At 46.3% G+C, this 23,465-nt stretch overlaps 1 protein-coding gene across 7 annotated transcripts in view; it reads right to left on the minus strand.

Annotated features, from left to right (window-relative positions):
- Window positions 1-23,465, minus strand: part of CHD3 (chromodomain helicase DNA binding protein 3) — a 1,560,957-nt gene that overhangs the window by 403,994 nt on the left and 1,133,498 nt on the right. For all 7 annotated transcript variants that reach the window (XM_085639027.1, XM_085639025.1, XM_085639026.1 and 4 more), the window contains one exon: window positions 13,867-13,952. In XM_085639027.1, the coding sequence (XP_085495153.1) occupies window positions 13,867-13,952 (86 nt within the window). The remainder of the gene's footprint in view (window positions 1-13,866; window positions 13,953-23,465) is intronic.

Raw genomic sequence — 23,465 nt, forward strand, 5'->3', positions numbered from 1 at the left:
CTCCAGCACCTCCATCTCATGTTGCAGCAGGGTAAGGATGTGGTCAAGCCGCGAGAAGGAGTGATGTGCCCCAGAGAAAAAACTAAAGTGATTTTCGGTGGGGTGGAGCATGCGCCATATGTCAGTAAGTCCAAAGGACTCTAGAAAGTCCGCCATCCACCTCTGCCCCTGTGGCAGTTCTCTAGGGGGCTGCCTGTCGCGCGATCCCGATACTACTGCATTAAAGTCCCCTCCTAGCACCAGCTGCCCCTCAGGAAGCGAAAGGAGAAATGCGCCCAGGTCTGCAAAGGCCCCGGTCTGGAGGCCCGGGGGGACATAGACTGAGAGTAGATTGAGCGTCCGGCCCTCCCAACGCCCCGACACCGCCGTGAAGCGCCCCTGCGGATCAGTCTTGGTGAGGTCTATGTGAAGAGGCAGCGAGCGGCGCAAGAGGACCCCCACTCCCCTCGACCTCGTGGTGAAACCTGAGTGCGCCGCTAGCGCGTAGCCATATCTGTTTAAGGCCTGACAAACATTCCCCAGCAAATGCGTTTCTTGCAATAGCACCACATCTGGCTGGTGTCGTTTGAGAAATTGTAATACTATAGTACGTTTTAGTCTATCCCCCAACCCATTGACATTCCAGCTGAGGATCTTCAAACTTTTTTCCCATCTCTTAGCCATTGTATCGTCTCAAAAAGGTGCCAAGTCCCACCACCCCGGCATCATAGGTGTCGACAAAATTTGTGTGACCGTACCAACTCCCCAACTCCCCCCCCTCCCTGGGTCCCCCCCCAACATGGCAAGACAAGTAATGTACAACGAGGCCAGTAAACCAGTCCAGCCACCCCCTCCCTCCCGTGTCTGACCCCAACATCCCTACCCCCTCCTGCAAAAACAAACCCCCCCTCCCTGCCCCCTGCTCCGTGGGTTCCGAACTACCCACCACCCCAATTAGCAGAGCGCCTGTCGCCCAACCCTGCCCCGGTGAACCCACCGGGAAACTGTACTTGGGAAGTTCGTGGGCCAGCCCCTCCTGGCCGCCTGTCCGTGGTGTTCCAGTTCGTTCAGTCCCCGAGGCCTGGTGCCAAACGGAACTGGAGCCGGCCCCCAAAGGACTTGCAACCACAGCGCCCCAGGGCCAATTAATCTCAAAGTGAGGGCACATATGTTATACGTTACTGTCCGATGCCTTCATGTTGTCAGGTGTCTTGGCTTCGACGCGGCGTTCCGTCTCCCAGCGAGTCCCAACGGGGACTGTTCGATCTGGAACGCCAGGACCGCTGACTCAGCTCGCCACCCTCCGGGCGTCCAGCCGCCGACTCTCGATCTGTGGCTGGAGGGCCCGCGTTGCGCCACCGCTCATTTTCGCGCCGTGAACCCTGAGCCGCCTCTCCGGCATCCAGCCATTCCTGTACAGCCTCCGGTGAGTTGAAGAAGAGGGAGCGGCCGTCAGCAATAATTTTCAGTTTGGCGGGAAAGAACATCATGTATTTGATGCCACGATCTCGCAGCGCCGCCTTGACCCCCTGGAAGGAGCGCCTCTCCCGCTGGACCTGGAGCGTGAAGTCAGGAAAGAATCGGACCGTTGCCCCTTCGTACTTTAGATCGCCCTGTTGTCTCGCCGCCTGGAGGATTGCGTCCCGGTCGCGAAAGTTCAGGATTTTCGCTATGATCGTCCGTGGCATAGCCCCAGGTTTGGGTCGTGGGACAGGGGCTCTATGTGCCCTCTCGATCGTGAAGAACTTAGAGAGACGTTTGGGTTTCAGGTGCCTGAGGATCAGGTCCTCAAGAAAGAGCTCCATACAGTCCCCTTCAAGCCCCTCCGCCACACCAACGACGCGGACATTGCTTCTCCGGGCCCTACCTTCCTGATCGTCCAGGCGTAGGGCCATCAGGCGGTGTTGGTGCACTAGCTCATTTACCCGACCCTCGAGCCTCTTCTCCGAGTCCTGCAGTGCCTTGATATCGACTTCATTGGCTTTGGAGCGGTCCGAGGTTTTCCCGAGGTCGGTGCGGAGCAGATTCACTTCAATAGTGATTTTGTCCATCTTTGTTTCGAGCGTCGTGCCCAGGGTTTGAATAGCGGCCATGATGGACTGCAAGGACGGTTCCGCCGGGCCTGCGGCCTCCTTCGTGGCCCCTTCCGTCTGGGGCGGCACCCTGGTCACCGTGTACTGGTCAAGTTTGTTGGCCTGAGTCGCGACGCCGCCCTTGGGCCTCATGGTGGCCACCTGGTAAGTACCAGCGTCCTCCGGTGTGTCCCTGGCTCTCTCAAGGCTAATGTGGAAGGGGGCCTTCGTCGCACTCAGGTATATTCGCGATTGGGCGCGGCCGCGACGCCCCACTCACCGGCTCCCAGGCGGCAACCGTCCCCGGCCGCAATCAGCAGCCTCCACCCGGCGTCTGTGCTGGGTAGTCCTCGGCAACAGCCCCGACCGGGCCCTGTCACCCCGCTCCTGCGGCTGGATATGGCGCCCTCTCCGCACCAGCCTCGATCGCGGTGTCGTGTCCCTCACTACTGCTGGTCGCCGGATCAATCGCCGCACACGCGGCCGCGTCCCTCCGCGCCGGCGCCCCTCCGCTCAGGTCACCAAGCAGGCCGCGCGCCGGGGCCTCGAGTCTCGCCCTCGGCCGTCGCGGAGCTCCAAGGCCGAGGCGTCCTGCTGCCGCCGTCCGTCGCGGCCGATCTCCCGGGCGGTGCGGTTCTTTCCGGCGGTCGCCGAGCGGCTCTCTGGGGGCACCAGATCAAGGGGATCCGGGGGGAAGCTCAGGGCGCTCCCCTCCATGCGGATTATGGCCGAATTTCAAAGAACACCAACGGCCCCGGCGGAGCTCCAGGATCAAGCGGCCATTTCCCAAGGCGCCTGGCCACGCCCCTTTTTTTTCCTAACTTTTAACCATGAAGCGCAGTGGCCACGCAGCTGTCCGAAATGGGTAAAACACATTAACTAAGGCAATAACCCTTGCATAGGCGAGACCCTTTGCCAGTGCTTGTTTAAAATTCCTGGTAGTAGGCTTTAGACCTAAGAAAAGAGTCCTGACCTGCCCACTGAGTAACAAAGACAATGGCAATGTCTTAGGTGGATGGAATGTGAAAACAAGCATTCTACATCTCTAACGACATTAACGTTTCCCTGTCCAGAAGTAGTTAAAGACCTTACACTACCTTACTTACCTTCTGAATTTTTTTTTTTTTTTTTTTAAGGGGGAGCAGGGAACATTTGTTCAACAGGTTGAGGATGGCACGTCAGCCCCTTGTTTCCTTTCTGACACAGAAAAACCTTGAGTATTATCCTTTATGTCATCAGCACTTTGACACTTTTCTCTGTTGCAGCAACAAATGCGTTACTTTCCTTAGGAGATACCCTTTCTGGTGAATACTAAATCTAACTGCAGATTCCTCACATTCTGAATCTCCTCAGGTGCCAGACTGGATCTGGAAACCTTTCCATCAATTGCTCCAGGGTGCCAAAAGGCAGTGCCATCGGACTCTTTGGAGGCCTTGTACCACTTCCAGAGATTATGCAATACAGCCAAAATGTAATGGGAGTAGCACTTGTCGCCCCTCGCCTCTGGGACTCTTTATATTGCCCCTTTAGTCAGCAAGGACTGAGCATCTTTGGCAAGAATGGAAGCACGCTCCACCAAGGTCTGAACGAAAAGATGAGGAACTATAGGGGGGCTCAACAGAAAGGGAAGGGTGTAACCATGACGTTCAACTTAAAGGACTCACTGCTCTGAGGTAACCGCCTGGCAGTTGGGCAAGTTACTTACCTCTGATAATGCTCTTTCAGGTGGGTACTCTATCTAACTGCAAATTCCTCACCTTTAAAATATCCCCAGAGCCAGAATGAACCTGGAAGATGTTTTAGCTTAGCACCTCTACGCCGATAGGTGGCGTTGTGCAGGTGTGTGTCAACTCTGCTTTGCCCCACAAGTGGTGAAACAGACACATACAGGTGCCACCCAAGTGGCGAACATCACATTCTTTCTGAACACTATCCGTGCCGTGGGACCAGAGCCCAAAAAGTTACTTACCTTTGGTAATGCTCTTTCTGGTGGACACTCTCTAATCACAGTTTCCTCACCGTTTCAATATTTTCCAGGTGTCAGATTGGATTTGAAAATGTTCAAGTAGTACCCCTGAGCACAGGTAGGTGGCATTGATTGGCTCCACACAGATGCCACTCCACTTCTGAACTCTCTTGCAGAGCCCCATATTAACCCCAACCCATGTGTTGATATCAGTTGCTTCCTAGGTTGTCTGGGCCCCCAGACACAGAGCTCAACAGCAGAATGGCCTTGACTAGAATGGAGAACTCTTTGGATCTTTGTAGATGAAAAAAGACGGTTAGGGAAGAATATGCGGTTAGATAGAGTTTCCGTCAGATAGAGCATTACCAAAGATAAGTAACCTGATCTTCTGATGGATACTTCTTACTGCAGATTCCTCACCTTTTGAATAGATACCAACACAGTACACAGGTGGTGGGTCTGTGAACTGGCACAAACCAAAAAGTCCAACAGAACCAAGCAGGCAAATTGAAAATGGTCTTGGCTGTCCAGACAATAGTGCCTTGTGAACATGTGGCACGACACCTATGTATCAGCCTGACAAATGGCCAGAACATGCATCCCATGGGCCAACGCAGTGGTAACAGCTTTGGCAGGATGAACCTGCAAGCCTTCTGGGGGCTGAGAAAAGCCACTGCATAGTAGGTTTTAATGCAGAGAACATTCCAGCACGTAATGGTCCTTTTTTGCACTGCTTTGACCTTCTTAACTCCAGCGAATCCAACAAAGAGCTGATGGTCCACATCATGTGACCAAGTACGGTCAACATAGAAGCTAAGAACACTTTTAGGATTCAGCTGATGGAGTCTCTACTCCTTAGAGAGGTGAGGTGGTGCAAAGAATGCCAGAAGAGTGCTATGTTTTGTCGGCATCCAGTCCAGGGCAGACAGGACTTGGGCTAGCACTGAGGATCTTGAATTTGCAAAAACAACAATTGATGGACAGAATGCAGAACAATGTCATACATTCACCCCAGTACAGAGATCTGGGCCTAAATCCATCGTTTTTTTGCTCACCATGCCATTCCAGTTTGATCCCAGCCATATGCAAATCAGTCTTGACCCTGTGCCCAATGGGAACAGTCCCGCCCAAACTGTCAGGCCAGGTCCTCCCTGAACTGGAAACAAGCATCCTAGGTCCGGTTTCGGGGTTTCACCCCTCTACAGCCAGGATATCTTGACTCCAGTGGCATGGAGAGCACGGGACCCATGTCTGGGCATACCTGTCCCACTCTGGGTTACAAATGCAAAAACAACAATTGATGGACAGAATGCAGAACAATGTCATACTTTCACCCCAGTACAGAGATCTGGGCCTAAATCCATAGTTTTTTTGCTCACCATGCCATTCCAGTTTGAACCCAGCCATATGCAAATCAGACTTGACCCTGTGCCCAATGGGAACAGTCCAGCCCAAACTGCCAGGCCAGGGCCTCCCTGAACTGGAAAAAAGCATCCTACGACCGGTTTCGGAGATTTACCCCTCTTCAGCCAGGATAGCTTGACTCCAGTGGCATGGAGAGCAAAGGACCCACGTCTGGGCATACCCGTCCCACTCGGGTGACAAATGCAAAAACAACAATTGATGGACAAAATGCAGAACAATGTCCTACATTCACCCCAGTACAGAGATCTGGGCCTAAATCTGTCGTTTTTTGCTCACCATGCCATTACAGTTTGAACCCAGCCATATGCAAATCAGTCTTGACCCTGTGCCCAATGGGAACAGTCCAGCCCGAACTGCCAGGCCAGGTCCTCCCTGAACTGGAAACAAGCATCCATGGACCGGTTTCACGATTTCACCCCTCTTCAGCCAGGATAGCTTGACTTCAGTGGCATGGAGAGCACGGGACCTGTGTCTAAACTAGGGTGGCATGGTGAGCAAAAGAACGATGGATTTAACCCAGATCTCTTGACTGGGGTGAATGTATGATTTATTCAGCATTCCGTCCATCATTTGTTTGCCTAGCACAGATCTTGAATTTGTCATTTCACAGGAATGTGCTCACAGGATGACCATCTAAAATAGAATGAAGGCCTCTATCCTTTTTCGGCGCAAGGAAGTGGTATGAGTAACACTCACTTCCTATTTCTGAGGCCGGAACCACCTTTATGGCTACTTTGGTCAAAAGGGTCTGCACTTCCTGCTGTCAGACAGATAGGTCGTCCTGTGTCAGCTGTATGGAATGGAGGTTAGTGGGAGGTGCTGTGTGGTGGAGATCAATGGGAGCGTTTGGCCCAATGGAGAAAATGGCAGGTCTTTTCTCTAACATGGGGGCTGAGTGTCTGAAAGAGCTCACTAAAGTGGTTTTGCGGCTGCAGAAGCCTGGAGTTGGGAGAGGGGCTGCCCGCTGCCCCTGCTGTCAAAGTTGTTTGTGAGACCCACAGCATCCATGAAACTTTGATGGTGTTGGCATCGCCTACCGTAGCCATAGAAACAAAACAAAACTGTCTCACCAGGCAGAGAGACCCAAGTAGTGTGCTGTGGCCCTGCCATCCTTGAATAGCTTACGGGTCGAGTCTACCTTTTCACTGAATAGGTGAGAGTGTCAACAGGCATGTCCAATTGGAAGTACTGAACATCTTCAGACCGTGGACCTCTTCCAGGCGTGACTTCTGAGTGTCACACTTGTGCCTATTGCCCTACCTATTCAGTCAGTAGTGTAAAGTCTGCATCTTATTGCAAATTTTGGCGCATTGCAACCGTCTTCAGTAGCTTGTGTGAGAGAAGGTCTGTTATCTTCAGGGATAGCAGGTAAAACCTGGGCCAAAGAGTCCTAAAGAGCAAGGAAATAGCGACCAAGCAGGCAGCTTGGTTTTCGTCCTTGGCCACTATTTCCTAGCTGCCTGATAAAAACATGCACCAAAAGGTCTCAATGTGCCTCAACTCATGGGCCGGCATCGTAGTGGGGGACATGTTCAGGTTGATCCAATTGATGGCCACTTTTGCACCACTAGTCTTTTGGGCATTGGATGCTGGTTCAGAAGGGTGGGTTTCCTGGAGCAGGGCAATAGCATCAAGATACATACAGAATGACAGGAGGCCCAGTAGGATATACGTTAGAGCCTTGTTAAAAGGAAGTAGAGGCTGCATATGTGCTTGGCCTGGTTGAAGGACCTCAGTCAAAACATTTGTTGTTACCTCCATGGTTGGCATTTAGAGGTCAAGCCTCTGCTGTCCTCCGTATCACCACAGCCAAGGAGGCACTTTCCTCAGTAGCAGATCCACAAGGTGAGACCAAGCCAGTGTTTGGCGAAGTGTCCTGGCTTCTTGTAAATCCTCATTCCAATTGTCTTCAGTGCACTGAGGTACCGATTTGCCATTATCACATTGGCTATTATCCAAATCCATTCTGAAAAGACTGTGAAGAACCTATGCCCAGCCACAAGGTAGGGGCAATGTATCAGAATACGATGGGGTGCCATAGAGCTGGTGCCTAGAAGAATCAGAGCACAACTTCAGAAAAGTTTGTCTTGGAATCCAAAACACTATCAGTGTGTGCATTATCCTCCTGAATCAATGCGTCAATTCTTGAGAGTCTAGTGTAGGTCTCGGTGTAAAGACCAAAGTCGGCACAGGAGCTGGTGCAAAACCCACAGCAGGTTCAGAGAGGCAAACTAGCAGGAAGGGAGGGCCTACCGGCAGGTCGCCAGTTGGGCCTCACAGTTCTTTACCATTCAGTCTCCTGGATCCAGGGCACTCAGGACCTAAGCAAGAGTAAGCCCCTTGAATTTGTCCTTCCACAGGAAGAAACTGAGAGGTCGGAAATCTAAAATAGGTCAAAGACCTCTGACATTTTTCGAACTAGGAAATAACAGAAGTAATACCCAGTTTCAATCGTCAAGCGTGGGACTCAGTCTATGGCTCCTTTGCTAAAAAGAGTCTGATTTCCTGCAGTAATGTGGACAAATGCACCATGGAAAGTTATTCTAATGTAGGTGGAAAAGGCAGCGAGACTGAAAGCAATGGTAGGGTGTAGCCTCATCAGATTATTGGCAGGACCCACTTGTTGATGTTATTGCGTACCTCGTCTGAAGTAGGTGGCTGATTCTGCTCCGCCCCTCCCCTTGGGAGTTTGTGTGACACTAAGGGCAAACTAAAGTGGTTCAGATGTTTCTGACTGAGGAGCTAGGGACTGGGAGGTTCATTGTCCTTGTGAACCAGGATGCTATCTGCTGGTTCCCCTACCAAGATCTTAATAGGAACGGTGTGCCTGTTACTTGGGTGACAACATTTGTTGCTGCCTGCAGACCAAACCCCTAATAATGCCTCAAAAGAGGGGACATTTATGGGCTATTGCCTTGCTGGTAAGAATAGATCAAAGGAAAGCACAGTGGCCCTACTCTCTTTAAATCATGCAAGGCCAGAGTCAACCTGCACGACCTTTCAATAGGCATATCTATAAGCGATGCTTGGCCGTCGCCCAAAAAGCCTGTGGATTTCATCCATGTGTGGGGTTGGAGCACCACGCTAGTTCTGACCACCCTGCCTAAACAATCTGTCCTGCTCAGGCCTACAGAGTAACATAATTGGTCACTTCCTGGCCATCCTGAACAGTCAGCAACAATTTCTATAGAACACCTGGCAAGACCTCTATCACAATATCTCATAATGCAAGGGAGATCCTATCCAGAAAACAACTGGCATCGACTGTCCTGAGATTGAAACTAGCCAATGAGAAAAATCCTCTTTCCAAATGCCATAATTCTTCTTGACTCTGGGTAGAGGGGGAGCGTGGGGTAAGAATTGGCATTATTTCTGCTAGCAGATGTCTGAACTACCATGCTTGCTGTAGTAAGGTGCTGTGTCAGGAAGACAGGGTCACCCAGAGCGGGTCTGTGATGGTGTGTCACTTGCCTGTTCACAGGTGGGCAGGAGCAGGGTTTAGCCCAAGAACCCATGAAGATGTTAATCACGGCTTCCCTGAATGGTAGCACATTTTTGGATGAGTTTGTAAGGTCCCAGTGACGAATTTTGTTTTCACCTCAACAATGGGTCTAATGACTATGGTAAATGAGGCAGACTATTCTGTGTACAGGCCAAACGTAGAACCCAGCCCCATGTTAGAGAGAAGCTTCCTATCCATTGACCTCTTGAATATCCAAATAAATATTATTATCATATTGTGGGGGATGTTAAACCCTATTGCCATCATAGGCTGGTTAACGCTGGTGAGAGTGTGATCTGAAAAGGTGTTGGTCATACTGGAAGGTGGCTCCTAAGAAGAGACACTGTCTTATCTTATCAGAGTCAAATTGTACTGGGGCCAGGCATGTTGAAACTGTTCAGGAGCATGAATTTGGCTGAGGTCAAACTCTGTCCTCCTCTGGCATTGTCGATGGTAGACATAGCAGAAACACAAATGGGTCATGGTGTCTGGTGTGGAGTTAACTCCAAAGTCTGAGCTTAAATCCGAAGCAGGTTCAGGAGGCACACACTGTGCAGAGAGGAGACCTGCTGGCAGTAACTGAACTGGAGGACTCCATGGATCCCTGAGCCCAAAAGCTTGCCAGAGGGTGTTGGCAGGGTGCCAAAGATTTGAAGGATGGCCTCTTTAAATGCCTCAATCTGTTTTGATGTTGCTGATATTGCATAAACTTGGGGTGCATTGGGATGAGCTGAAGAACTGGAACCTTAGTTGGTGATTAGGAGCAAGACCGAGGAGCACCTTGACATTCCTCACTTGTTCTCAGGAGAATGGCGAAGCTGCGACGGGTCCTGCTTGGACTTCTTATGTCTCTTTTTGGATTTTGACTTAACTGGACAGACTTAGACACGCTTCCAGATCGCCTTTGGGTGCATAAAGAAGACTTCCTCGTATGACTTGGAGTCATAGTCCGAACCCAAACACCAGGACACACCGGATGGTGATCTGTCACAGACATTTGTTTGCAATACTCCATACAAGGCTTAAACCCTATAATTTTAGGAGAAGACCTGTTCCCTTCCACAATGGAGAAACATTTTTGTGACAAGAAAATTCAGCAACTGATGAAACAAAGTAAGAAGTTGGCTCTGGATCCGCAAACGAAGGCGCAGAAACAATATCAGCACGCTTGGGTGGCACCTCTATGTGGCTCCAGTCGTCACTTTCAGGGCGGAGCGAGGTCAATGAAGAGATGAATGAGCCACCTACTGGCACTTACTGGCGATGATGAAAAATGTTTTGGGTCAAGCCTGGTGCTTGGGAATATTCTAAAATTGAGGAATCAGCAGTTAGAAGTATCCATCAGAAAAGCACATTCTGTTGCCCACTCGTCTCAGGTGACTGCTGAAGGGGAAATCAGATCTGCTTGGCTGTGCTAAGGGAAAAGGAGGATGAGGACAGGCTATGCTCTTGGTGTCCTGTGTTTTGCCAACACCGCACTGCCTGAAAACTCAAAATAGCTTGATGGGCTGCAGCATGGGTTGAGATGGTTGCAGTAAGCTAAGGCCAGTGAGCAATCGCTGAAATTCTGGTATTATTGAAAGAACAAGCATGCAGGAGAAGACAAGCCCAAGGAACGGGCCACATTATGACTATATTTTAAATGCTTCACAGCTGAATTCACTTTGTTTCCAAATATCCTGGAACCATTAAAAGGCATATTCACGAGGGATGCCTTCATGTCCCCACAGAAACATGTGAAGCACATCAAGGCATGATAAAGAATCACAAAATGTCCATAGCACAGCCTACACATTTTATGGGGCCAAGCCCAGCCTACAAATTTCGTTTTCCCATGTGCTGTCTATCGTAGGCTATTTCTGTGAAGGTAATTCAAAAGTCCTCAGGAAGGGTGGGCAAGATCTTGCTTGCCATATCCCAGGGGGCTTGAGTAAATCTGTTCAATTGCACTTCAATTCTCTATAAAGCAGGGCAGCAGGCAGTAGGAAAGGCATTCAGGTTTACCTTACTAGCCGTAACCTGCATTACAAGACTTTCCAGTGTTGAGTCAAAAAAACGTTTTCGCCTGGAGAAGGCCTACAGCACATAGCGAAGGGAGACACATTGGTGGTGTTGAGCAAGAGTTTCATCAGGCCTTAATTTAAAGTTAGCAAAGGCTCTGAAGTTGAAGGGCAAGGTTGTAAAAATTCTGTAAGCACATTAGCCATAATTTCCATGGTTGTCAACTGCAGTTCCAACAACTCTGATGCCCTACGCGCTACTACAGCAAAGAAGATGCATTCATTGGTGTGGGCCCCCAAAAGAAAGTCTAATTCTGTCTTGGGTGGAGTATCAAGACAACTAGCGCTTTGGGAGTCTAAACACAGTTCATACTCACTACAGTAAAGGAAAAATAAACTGTCAGCCTCCTCCTCATGTGAAACACTTTGATGGTCATGTATGGGGTTCATGTCTGAGCCAAACAAACGCTAAAGGCGTCAAAGACGTTAGCGTCGAGGAAGAGACACTGACGGAGAGTCCGCCAACATGACCGGCTGTATCTTAGTGATCTAATAACAGGACATTCATTGGGATCTAGCAGAACCAGACTCTGGATTCAAGATTAGCATTGGGTTCGGATGTGGAACTGACAGATCTGACACCAGCACCACACGCAACTTTGAATCTTCCTTGAATCTGAGACATCAAAGGCAGACATCATACAAATTCATGACCGACATCTGCTTCCTGCAAGTTTGGCACGGCTTGAAGTTTGGAGTCTTCAGGGAAAGGAACCCCTAGAACAGTATCATCAAAACAAAAATGTTTTGGAAGTCAGTGACAAACTGGCAAAATGTGAGAATGGCCAAATTTGAGAATGGAGCTCTAGATCTGCATCAAAGGGGATGGAACAGAAGGGACTGACTTCAGTGCACAGTAGCGTCTACACCCTCACTTCGGAGATGAAACAAACAACATCCAATGGAACCACTTATTTATGCATGGGAGTAATTGCTCATAAAGATTTTGGATCCAGCCTGGCAACTGAGGGAGTTCAAAAGAGGAGGATTCTGTGGTTATTAGTATCCAGCAGAAATAGTGAGCACTTCTTCATTGTGTTCTTTGAGCTCCTTAATTTTCTCCCTCTCTGGTGGTATCTAATTGTGTTTATCAATAAGATCCAGGGCATGTGTACATTTTACCAATTACTGGACCTGTAAATCGTTATTTCTTGCCATTTTTGTAGGTAATATAAGATCTTCCCACTCACAGGATGCTGGCATGTAATGACTGTGAGGGTGGCAGTGACCATCTACAAAATGTGCATGCCTCTTTGTGGACACCCTAATTTTAACCGGGAACCCTACGTTCCATACTGCAGGTGGTTTGGAGTAGGACAACTGTTGTAGTTTTGAGTATCCCTTAGGAGTGTAAGGTCAAAGGAAGTATTTATGTTACTGTTGATAGTGATAATACCTCATTCATGATGGCTATCTACTTCGTCTTTGCACCCTTGGAACATGCTGTGTGCAGAGAAATGGCCTGAAGTCTTTAGAGACCAAGGCCAGGGCTGTCTCCATCAACACAGATAAAGTACACTCTCATTACCGCAAACTAGCTTTACCCTTTTTCCTTCTTGTCTTCAGGAAAGAGCTAGGTAAAAATAGTGTGATACGTCTACCTTTTGCATCTCCCTATGGTGGTAAGTGTCTTGCTCAGCTTTCCTGGATTTGACTGCCATAGAGCTGACCCTTTTCCCAAAGGTGTTCACCTTTGGCCTTCACTGTACAGCATTGCTATTCAAGAAAAGACTGGATATCTTGAGTAGCACTGGAGAACATACTTTGTGTGATATCACTCATAATTGTTGTGGCACAGAAAAGTGATGATAGAAGTCTTGCAACATCTCTATAAAGCTGTAAAAACATCAACCAGAATCTAGGACATCTGAAGGTATTGATATTAAGATTGCTTCTCATATTATGGATAGCAGTAGTTGCATACCTTTGCCAGTATTGGTTTTGCTCTTGTAGGTATAGGTGGTAGCTGTGTTGGGAGCTCAGCAGATGCCTTTCTTGGTGATGTGAAAACTAGAAAATGTAGAGTCACTCTTGCAGAATTAAAGATGATAGTAGAAGTCACCTGTTTGAGTAATCCTTCTTAGAAGGTGTTTGGGCAAGTGTCCCATAGATGAGGCAAACATCAAAGTTGTTGGCAATAACTAGATTGCCGTCGACAGTGAAGGCAGCAGCAACATAGATAACTGCATCATCAACAATGTCTTCACTGATGAGTAGGAAAATGATTGACTTATGAATGACTCCTCATTCTTCCTCTGAAGAGGGTGGCATCCTTGGAGGGAGCATACTGCAAACATCTCTCCTTATGTTTGAGGATTCTAGTCAAAACAGGCGTGGTATACTTTGTAATCATTTAGTTAGTGGTGAGAGTGACAATGATATGGGCACTCTTCAGGTTAGTGCAAGGCCACAGGAAACCCAGAACCTTAAGCGAGGCCTTTTCCTTAAATGTCTCTGGCATGATATCATAGGCAGTTTCCATAGACCCCAAAACCCTAAGACACTCTCCCTGTGGATAGGCTTCAGGAGGAAAAAGAAAAGGTTTGTAAAGTACACTAAGCTCTAAAGGGACTCTCTCGCATGCGACCTACATTAGAAATCTGTGCTATGGTGGCCTCAAAGGTGAGTGGAGTGATGAGCACATTCAAGCAACTGAACGTGGCTCAGTGAAGGTGAATATACACTTATATAACCTGAAAACAGTTCTTTGCCTGTAGGTCTGTTCATGATGTTTACTTCTATGTACAGAAGTAGCCTGTCACTCTAGGAAAGATCCAATGAAGGAGAAGCATGATACCATGATATATTACACTGCACAGGGGCAATCAAAACACTGCCAACACTTTGCAACAATTTTCTTACCTCTATGTTGCCACCAACACGAGCCAAAAGGGGTGGTAGAGGTTTATCTTTTTCATTCCGCAACTGTCGGCGGGACTGTCGGCGCCCTGCAATGAGAGAGAGAGAGAGAACACTCCATAACATAAAAGCTTGAAGCCACTTATGGGCACATCTTTAAGAAAGGCCAAGAAAGCAGACACATTTGAATTGGTTGAAGCACTGAGTCAGAGACAGTAGTGGACACTGCCCAGGTAAAGAAATTAGTTACGTACCTCTACCTTCAATTCTCCAGCACTAGTGTCTTTCATAAAATAACATGCTTAAATCACTCCCTGTTGTCAGGCGGGGAATTGCTACGGTCACTTCAACAGCAGTAAACATTGCTAAAAGGGCCATAGGCTTTAACACAGGTATTTTTTTGGTAGCACATCCATTTGAAATTATCTCAACTTTGGCCAATCAAGACCAAGGGTTAAGCTCTCCTACTTTCCCCTGAGGCCACCATAGCTCAACTTTTATAGAAGAGAGAGTGACTAGAGCATATAATAAATGAGCCTCTGACCATGGAGGTGGGAGGATCACATGTGAATTTAAAAAATATACCAATGTTGGAGACCTGGAGTTAATGGTAAGTAAATGATATTTTCTTCAGCTTCAGATCTTTCATATATTCACATGCTTGTTACCCAATAGTAAGTAATATATGCATGCCAACAGACTCAATTCAGGTGGGAGGATTATGATTTTTGAAGCCCAAAACAGCTTTATTTTAGCTGTCTCCTCCCTAAAATAACCTCTGCTTCAATATAAGTCAACCTGGAAAATACAGTACCCCGAATATGGATCCAAAGAGGACATGTCGACATTCAGTGTTTGTCCTAGTCGGTGAAACAGAGAGATACAGAGAACAGTACAAGCCGTTGCCTCTTCTCTGAATGGGACCTTGAAGAGCCAGTCGTCCAAGTATGGGTATACTCAAGGACTCTGCTGTCTAAGGAAGACAACAACCGGCAATAGGAATTCAATAAAGATTCTTGGTGTGGATATGAGCTGAATTGAAATTCCTTACATTGGTATGCTGTCCTACCACTGAAAAGCAGAGGTATTTCCTGTGCTTCTAGAGTACGAGGATGTGGAAATATGCATCCTTAATATCCCGGTACATCAGAATCGTTTCTCTGAAGCATTAGAGGACTTTCTGGAGCCCTACCATGCAAAAGGTCTGATTTTTAAGGAACTTTTTAGTTCCCTGGGGTCTAAAATAAGCCTCCATTCCCAGTCTTTTTCTTTATCAGAAAGCATCTGGAATAAAATCCCTGAATTCTCTGATATTTCAGGACAGTCTTGATTGCTCCTTTGAGAGGAAGGAGGAGAATTTCCTGTTGCAGCTCCCTCAATTGAAGATGATGTACCTTCCTGGGTGGCCAGATGAATCCTTCCCCCATCTGTTGAGATGGGGTAGCTCGCGGGGGAGCGGCAGCTGTGAGGAGTCAAGTTTGTTATTTGTTGCCAGGCAGCATGTTTGCGAAACCATCCTCTTTTGCCCAGAACACCTGCGATAGCCGTGCCTTTGCTTTCTGTTGAGTGCATAGCCATGGTGTAATCTGTGCTGTCTTGGGGGATAATATGACTGGGCTCGACTTCTGTACTGATTGAAGTCTCTCCTAATGCTTAGGGATCTTTGTGAGCCACAAAATGTTGTTGATCCAAGACAACGCTACTGGAGGACGGCCAGTGATTTTGCTGTATCTGTTTTAATATTCTGCAAGGCATCATAAACCTGCTTTCCAAACAAGCTGACTTAATTCACATATCTAGTATTTTTGTTTCAACTTCTGGACAGAAAGGGTAGATCTCAGCCATTCCTGTCTACAAAAGATCGCCTCTTACTATCCTATCATATAAATCTGGTCGTCCCAAATCCCTGAAAGCTGATCTAAGGTAAGTTAACGATGGGATATGACTGGCCTTATCAAGGTGCACACAATCCTTCAGGATTGCCTTGGTTAGCTCCAATATTTGGTTTACCCATATTGAAATCCATCTAATTAATGGTCGTATCTTATTGTCAACAAATCTGAAATATATCCCACACCTAAATCCTTATGCACTACAGAAGAGGCCTCAGATTGGGGCACAGCAAGTAAATGTCTCAGAAACTCAATTGCCTGTATTTCGGGGGCCTTTTTATTACCCCAGATATCAGTACCATATGAGATCAGGGTGATACACTTTGATTGATAGATTTTAATCAGTGCCTTAATAGGCTTGTCCCCCAACCGACTTGCAAAATCAAACACCAAGGCCAATGCCCTAGCCATGGTTTTCCTTTTAGCTTTTAATAAGGAGGTCCATGAGCCCTTTTCAGCAAACACAACCCCATGGTAGGAAAAGGCTTTTACCTTGGAAATCTCGTCCCCCTCGAGGGTATAATTCCTCCCCCCTTACTTTCTGTCCCTATCACCATGGTTGTTGGTCCTTCTATAATTTGTGCACAGATTCAGTTTATTCAAAGAACTAACAAATGAGTTGAGCAGGTATTGGAAGCCGAACGCTGTCCTTGCTAGTAACACCGCGTTATTGGCATACAGAGATAGGGAATACAGTGAGAACCTGCTTGTGGAGTATCTTTAAAGGCAGCACAAAGACTCTTCCACAAGTCATTTATATAAAGGGCATATAAGAGCGGGGCCGATATACAGTCCTGCCTGAATCCACGATAAACATTGAATAGGGTGGTGCTGTTCCTATCTTGGTTATATCGAATGACTGCAAACAAATCGTTATGCAAACATGGAGATAACACACTATATCTTTATCTAGACCCATGTTTAAAACAATAGACCATAGTTTTGCTTCTATTTACCTTGTTGAAAGCTGATGAAAGGTCCATAAATGCCAGATGTTATTGGCCTCTTTTAGCTGTTGTTTACTTGCCTATAATAAGCTGCAAGTTTGACCTTGGTCCAAGGTTTTTCTACCCACTTTAAAGCCATACTGTAAGTCAGACAAGGCTCTTTTTTAGTCCATATATCAAAAAGAGGAGGGACCGGGAGCTATGTTTAAACAGATCCTGCACACTAGCTCCCAAATGGGACTGTGTATCAAGAGGGTGTGCAGTTCCTAACTGGAGGTGCGGGGAAAGGGAGGTCTTTCTTCGTGATGCCCTCACACACCCCGAAGGATGTCATGCTTCATCATTGGGCCATGCTCATCGTCGGGCCAGCGGGGCTCTTTGGCAGAGATCTTTTGAAGAAGCCGTTGGGTGTATGCGGGTGTGAGGGCTGGGTAGTGCAACGGTGTGTGAGATAAAATAGGTCTGGAGAAGTCCTACTCTGGTCTGGTTTTATTGTTTAGGTAGCTCAAGCCTAATTAAAAGTTGTGGCTGCCCTAAGCGGATGTGATGTTCCTATAGGGCTGTCATAGTGTTGTGGGTCAACATGTTTCGTGCCCCATTTGCCTTAAACGTGTCAAGTGGCACTTCATCAGGACCAAAAGAAAACTAAAGAGTGAGTGGTGCACTACCGTAGGTCTGGTTCTTTAATTTTTAACTGGTGATCAGACATGGTATGGTGTACCCTAGTAGACTTATACTGGGGAATTGTAGACCTGGTGGGAAGAAGAGGAAGGGGGAGAAAAGAACAACCAATAAGACGTTAAAAACAAGAGCATATGTCATGACGCTCGTCTGACAGTAATAAAAACAGCTTAAGTATAACTGTAATGAGATATGCTCATGCATGTGTGATATTGTGGTTTTCAGTTCACTTATTTGAGAACATCGTGCCCAAGTGTATGTGGAGTGAAGAAGAGCCTTAAAGGAAATGCATAATGGTGCTCAATAATTGCCACATCCAGTGTCAGTGGTCCGTAGTAGTGGTGGGGAGGACATTCATTTGTGCATCACACTTTGTGCAAGTATAACTGTAATCATGGCAAAGATTAGGTATAACTGTAGGCATAATGTGAGTACCTCAATCATGGCAACTGGCATAACCTGTGCCCATCTGCCCGAGCGGTCAGGAAAGTATCTCGGTAATGCACACGCAAGGAGAGACCAGCATGTGCTAGTTTAAATAGTTAACCAAACAGCAATTTTACATACCGATAGTGGCGTGACTGCAGCCGAGTGTTTAAAACATTCACACAAGCCAATACATATACATACTGAGTGCGGGCGGTAGCTTACTTTCAACTTGCTGGTATGTGAAAGTTAAGCTAGATGTGCTGTACGCCAGTGTCAAAAATATATGCCGGTAGCTGCGTATATGTGCCAAATTTTGCTATGTACTATGGCTGACAATATCTATATGCACATCCTGTTTGGTAGTGGTGATGAAGCTCAAGGAAGGTGGAATTCGGTAGAAACTCAGAAATCGGATAATGAACGATGCCAGCATGTTAAAAGCATCGTAAACAAACTCACCCCTAGTTGTGAAGCCCACGGCTGACGGGGGAGGCAGAGCATGTCGTTGCTCTTAGGATGTGGAAAGAATTGGCAAAGGTAAAAAGCGGGCAAAGTATGCTGCTTACCGGAATTCCCAGATGTCGGTTAAATACACACACAGGGTGGCAGACAACTATCGTTGATCGTACCCTTGCCCCGGGCCCTGTGCCAGCTGCTTCTGGATTCTGGGTATTTGTTAGCAAGTGGATGTCAGTGGCGTGCATGAGCTGGAAAGTTAACCGAGGCGGCCATCTCAGTGGTGAATATGTCAATGTAGCTTGATTGAGCCAAACCTGGTGAGCGCTACGTGGGCAATCTAAGCAATCTCAGTATATAAAAAGCGCTTTAGGTGCTCTGAACTGTTTAATATTGAAACCAATTCAGAAGTCAACATTGTACATAGATTAATTGTGAAGGTATTGAAACCAATTCAGAAGTCAACATTGTATATAGATTAATTGGGAAGACAGCCGGCTCCTGTATATTATCTTTGTTGTACATAACCTGCAATCTGATTGAACCCCTGTGTTAGGAGGACTGGGCCAGTAGACCTATGTCATGGAACATAAGTTGACACACGACGACCTTCCTCTATGGAGATAAGGCAGGTGGAACCAATGAGGAAGTTAACGTTATGTATAAAATAAATGCTTTAGTTATGAACACAACAGGCATGTGGTTTATCATATTATTTACATAACGCACAAGAATGGTTGAGGTCCTATGATGGGTGGCCAGGGATTGTGGACCTGTGGCTCAGAACTCAAGGTGCCGCACGGCGACCTTCCTCTGTAAAGGTGAGGCAGGAGGGGCTGGTAACTATCTCAAGTGTTTGAGGAGCTTTCTTTTTTTCTTTACAAATGAGGGGTACGTGCGATGATAGGTAGGGTTATCTATGTACAGAGGTACAATAACAGGGATACTGGATAGTTTAGATGGTTGATGTTATCATCCCTAATGGTTCAGCTCAGCCCAAGGGATGTCGTCGTTGAGCACCTGGTTGTCAGATCCCAATTTGAACACCCAGCATTGCTCCTTTCTAAACAAAGCTTCTGTTGTGATGTTAGGGAAGGCTTCAAGGATGGTCCAGTGTAGGTCATTTGGGGTGTGATTTTGTTCGACATAGCATGCACACATCTTTGTATTGGTCTTCCTGCACCCGTTGTTGCTTCTATGCTCTGTGATTCTTGTTTTGACTGGCCGGGTTGTCATACCTATATACTGAAGGTGACAGGGGCAAGTGAATTAATAGACACAGTTGAGTGTGTTACAGCTGGTATGTTTGTTTTGCTTCCATGTCCAATTATTAGTTAGTGGGATGGTCTTGGTTGCTTTGGTTAGGGGACATACATTGTCAACATGGGTAGTGGCCCGTGACTGGTGGTAGATTCCATAATGTGTTAGGAGCTGATGGTGCACTCCTTTTCGGTCTGGTGTTGATGTCTTTGATGTTTGAGGTACGTTTAAAAGCAAACCTAGGTCTGCTGAAAGATAGTTCTCCTATTTGGAGAATTTTACAGTGTTTATTGATGACCCTTTTTAACATGTTTGATTCAGATGTGTAGGTTGTGATACATGTGATGAAGTCAGGCTTAGGTTTGGCGTGGGTTTCAAGTAGAGCCAATCTGTGTGTATTTCGGGCTCTTTTCTGGGCACTTTTTATTGTGCTGGGTGGGTATTGTCTCTCAGCTAGGCGTGTACTCAGTTCTGAGGCTTGTCTTTTGTAATCCTCCACGTTGTTGCAGTTTCTTCGTATACGTAAAAACTGTCCGTAAGGCAAGTTCTCTCTGAGAGCCTTTGGTTGGAAACTTTGGTAGAGTAGTGGACAGTGGCTGTCAGATGGTTATTTATAAGTAATGGTATCTAGTCTGTCTTCTTTTCTAATGATCAGGAGGCCAAGGAAGGGTAGTTCTTGTTCAGAACTGTTGGCTGTAAAGTTTAGGTAGGGGTTGAGACTATTGATCCAAGTGAGGAAGGCAGGAATCTCATTTGCATTGCCCTTCCAGAACATAAGGATGTTGTCTATATAGTGTCGCCACAGTTGGACATTGTACAAATAGGGGTTGGAATCAGTGAGCACGTACCTTCCCTCAAAGTCTTTTTTAGTCCAGCCATAATGACAACCTGGAAAAAATGGTACATGATCTTAACTACTGAATCAATCAGTAGTAGAAGTCTGTAGCAGCACAGGTCATTTCTTTACCCTTTTTTAAAAATTGGGACGATGACGGACCTGGACCAGCTGTTACTGCTGCATTTAAAACTTATGTCAAACTTTTTGCTCATTTCAGCAGATCAGTTTGATCAAAATCAACAAGTACCTCAACTGGGCCTGGCACTTTATTTTTGGACATGCAGGCAATAGCCACATTAAGCTTGTCTTGAAAGTCAAATTTGATTTGCCTATCATGACTTTCACAGTAGGATCTAGAGCTTTTACAGAATCGTTGCCATAAACCCGCCTGAAAATGCTCCACCCAACCTTCAGGAGGAATATGACACTCCAATAGACCATTTACAGCCTCCGTAAAATAAGAGTTATTTACTATCTTTTAAAATCGTGCACTATTTTTAAGAACATTACCTTGAAGGAGCTCATCCCACGCTTCTTGACTAAAATTGTTTTTCGATTAGCCACTGCAGTCTTATCAATCTTCCTACATAATGCCACTTCCTTGCTATCTCTTGGGATTGTTTCAAAGCTAAAAGCAGGTTTTGGTGAGCTTTGGAGCAAGTATGATCAAACCACCTAAATTCAGGTATCTTTGAATTTACTCAAGCTGAAGATGGGGCTGGCTGACCTCCAGGTTAGACCAGATGGTCTTAGGAGGATCAGGTCAGTAAAAGGTTAGGAAAAAGCTGTTCTCAGGAACTCACTCACACGTGTGCAGCAGTAATCTCATCTATGATGGCTTTCAGGGGAGCAGGAGAGTTTAGCACTTCCACCTCATTGCCCAAAGTTCAGGTTGTTTCAAATGAGGTGGATGTGCTACTAAACTAAGACAGTTGTTGAGGCCTATTGCCATTTTTACACTGATTACTGTTATTTAAAGGTACCAGGCATTCCTAGATTGACAATAGAACACGATTCAAGTATGTGAATACATGAAAGACACAATGCTTGAGAAACAGAGGAACTATCCTGGAAAAGGTTTTTGAAAGTATTCCAAAAGTACAAAGATTTAACAAAAAAAGATTTAAGGTCATGAAAGGAAATGGAATGAAATGGCCAGAAGCATCTCTACTTATGGATTTATTATGCATGTCTGAACAGAATAATGCAAATTGTAGTTTTTTGTGTAGAGTCGCTGAAGGTCAAGCTTATTTGATGTTTTCGCGAGGTTGTCTCGATGTAAGGAGCTTGTTGCATAAGTGCTCTGACAAGAATAATTATCACATTTGAGGGAAGTTATGCTGGAATTACAGGTCCGTCAAGTGAACTACAAATCTTTCTAGGCCTATACTGTGCCACAGATGGCCACTTTTTTAGTATGTTAATTTTACAGGCAGCATGCTGAGTTGTGCTAGGATGCTTTTTTTGGATGCCCCACTGAGCTCCACATCTGTGAGTTTGTTTTGAAGGAATTAATATCTTCAGCACCACAAAATATTCCCCCACAAATTTCCACCAACACATTCAGAAAATTACTTAATAGTAGGAAGGACATGTCGTCAACTGATATGCTTAGTGCCCACACATGTGATGTGATGATCAAGGATGGTGCAGTTATGTCATGCACTGCTTGCCAATCAGAGGAACTTTTGTCTATCTCACCACTTGTGAACTCAAGAACAACTTTAACAGTGTTAATGAAATGCTGGCCCATCGCCCAGCAGGTTCCATGGCGTGTTTCAAAGATACAAGGACAGTCCAAAGTTTCCAAATATTAACAGAAAAACAAATTCACATTTTGCATAAAATGTAATTATTCAGTATGTTTTCTAACATTTTATAGTCCACCCCCATCTTTAGTCTAGTAAAGTGCATGCACAGACAGTAAAGCAAGTTCACTTTAAATGTAAGACAACAGCTGGAAGGGATGGTGTTAAGGAATGATGAATCAAAGGAACAATAAGCTACTGAAGGATACGTAAGGAACGAATGATGTATAGAGAGTAAGTAAGAGAAAATAGTGAAGATTGGGGTGGAAAATGTGTGGGAAGTTCCTGTTCACCCAGCATTATATGCACAGATCAGATTTTTAAGAGAGACACTGGTCTAGCTTTATCACATCCTTCTGCTAACTAGAAGAGAAAGGAAAGGAGAAGACAAAAAAGAAAGGGAGCTGACAGCTTATGGTTAACAAAAGAGGATGAGGCAGAGATAGAAGGGAGGAGAGAGTGAAGGGAGAGAAAGAGAGAATGAGGAGTAAAGATGAGTAGGGGAAATTGATAAAAAAGGGAGCAGGGTTGTGAGGAAACAACATAAGTGATTTCAAACAATGAGTGTTTAGATTTTGTTCCGGTTGTCTTTCTTCGCACATGCAGATTTGAATCTAGATTAGATGTGCATCTGTCCCACCTATACCATCTAGATTGTGGTCATTTTAGAGCTGCATGATGATGCCTCAAAAAAAGAATCCAATCGGCAGTTCTATGGAACAGCCGTTGTAAAGGGGAGTTATGCCGTTTTTGACAACTCACCAAACTGGAGCTACAGAGTATATATGTAGATAATTCCCAGGAATAGCTACTGACATTGATGCAGCAGAGATGTGGATTCAAATTGGTATAAGAAAGCATTTCTTTGGTGTAGTGCAAGAGAAGAGGCGGATATACGTCTTGGACAACATGGTGGCTCTGTAGCTCCATCCTGCTGAACCCAATTTGAAAACACAAGATACAAGGAATATAAACTGATATGATTCAACTCACTCTAAGCCTCCTAACTTTCTGTCAACAGGGCACCATTCAGCGCTGCGCTAATCACATCAGAATCAAATGGGGATGAGAAGTCTTCTGGTATTCTTTTCCGGATACAGCATCTCCCCACACAACAAGATTGGTATCAGGCTCCAGGACTGTGGTCGCGTACTAGTGCTGCCAGCAGTCAGCCTCCTCACAGAAAGCCACCAGCTCAGTTCTAATGCTCCATAACTGACACCACAGCACATAAGGCTCTCAAAGAGATGCCCTGTGGTAAGTGACTCCCATCAGAGCCTTCACTATGAAC

The sequence above is a fragment of the Triturus cristatus genome, chromosome 12 (assembly GCF_964204655.1).
Source record: "Triturus cristatus chromosome 12, aTriCri1.1, whole genome shotgun sequence".
In the NCBI taxonomy this organism is placed as follows: Eukaryota; Metazoa; Chordata; class Amphibia; order Caudata; family Salamandridae; genus Triturus; species Triturus cristatus.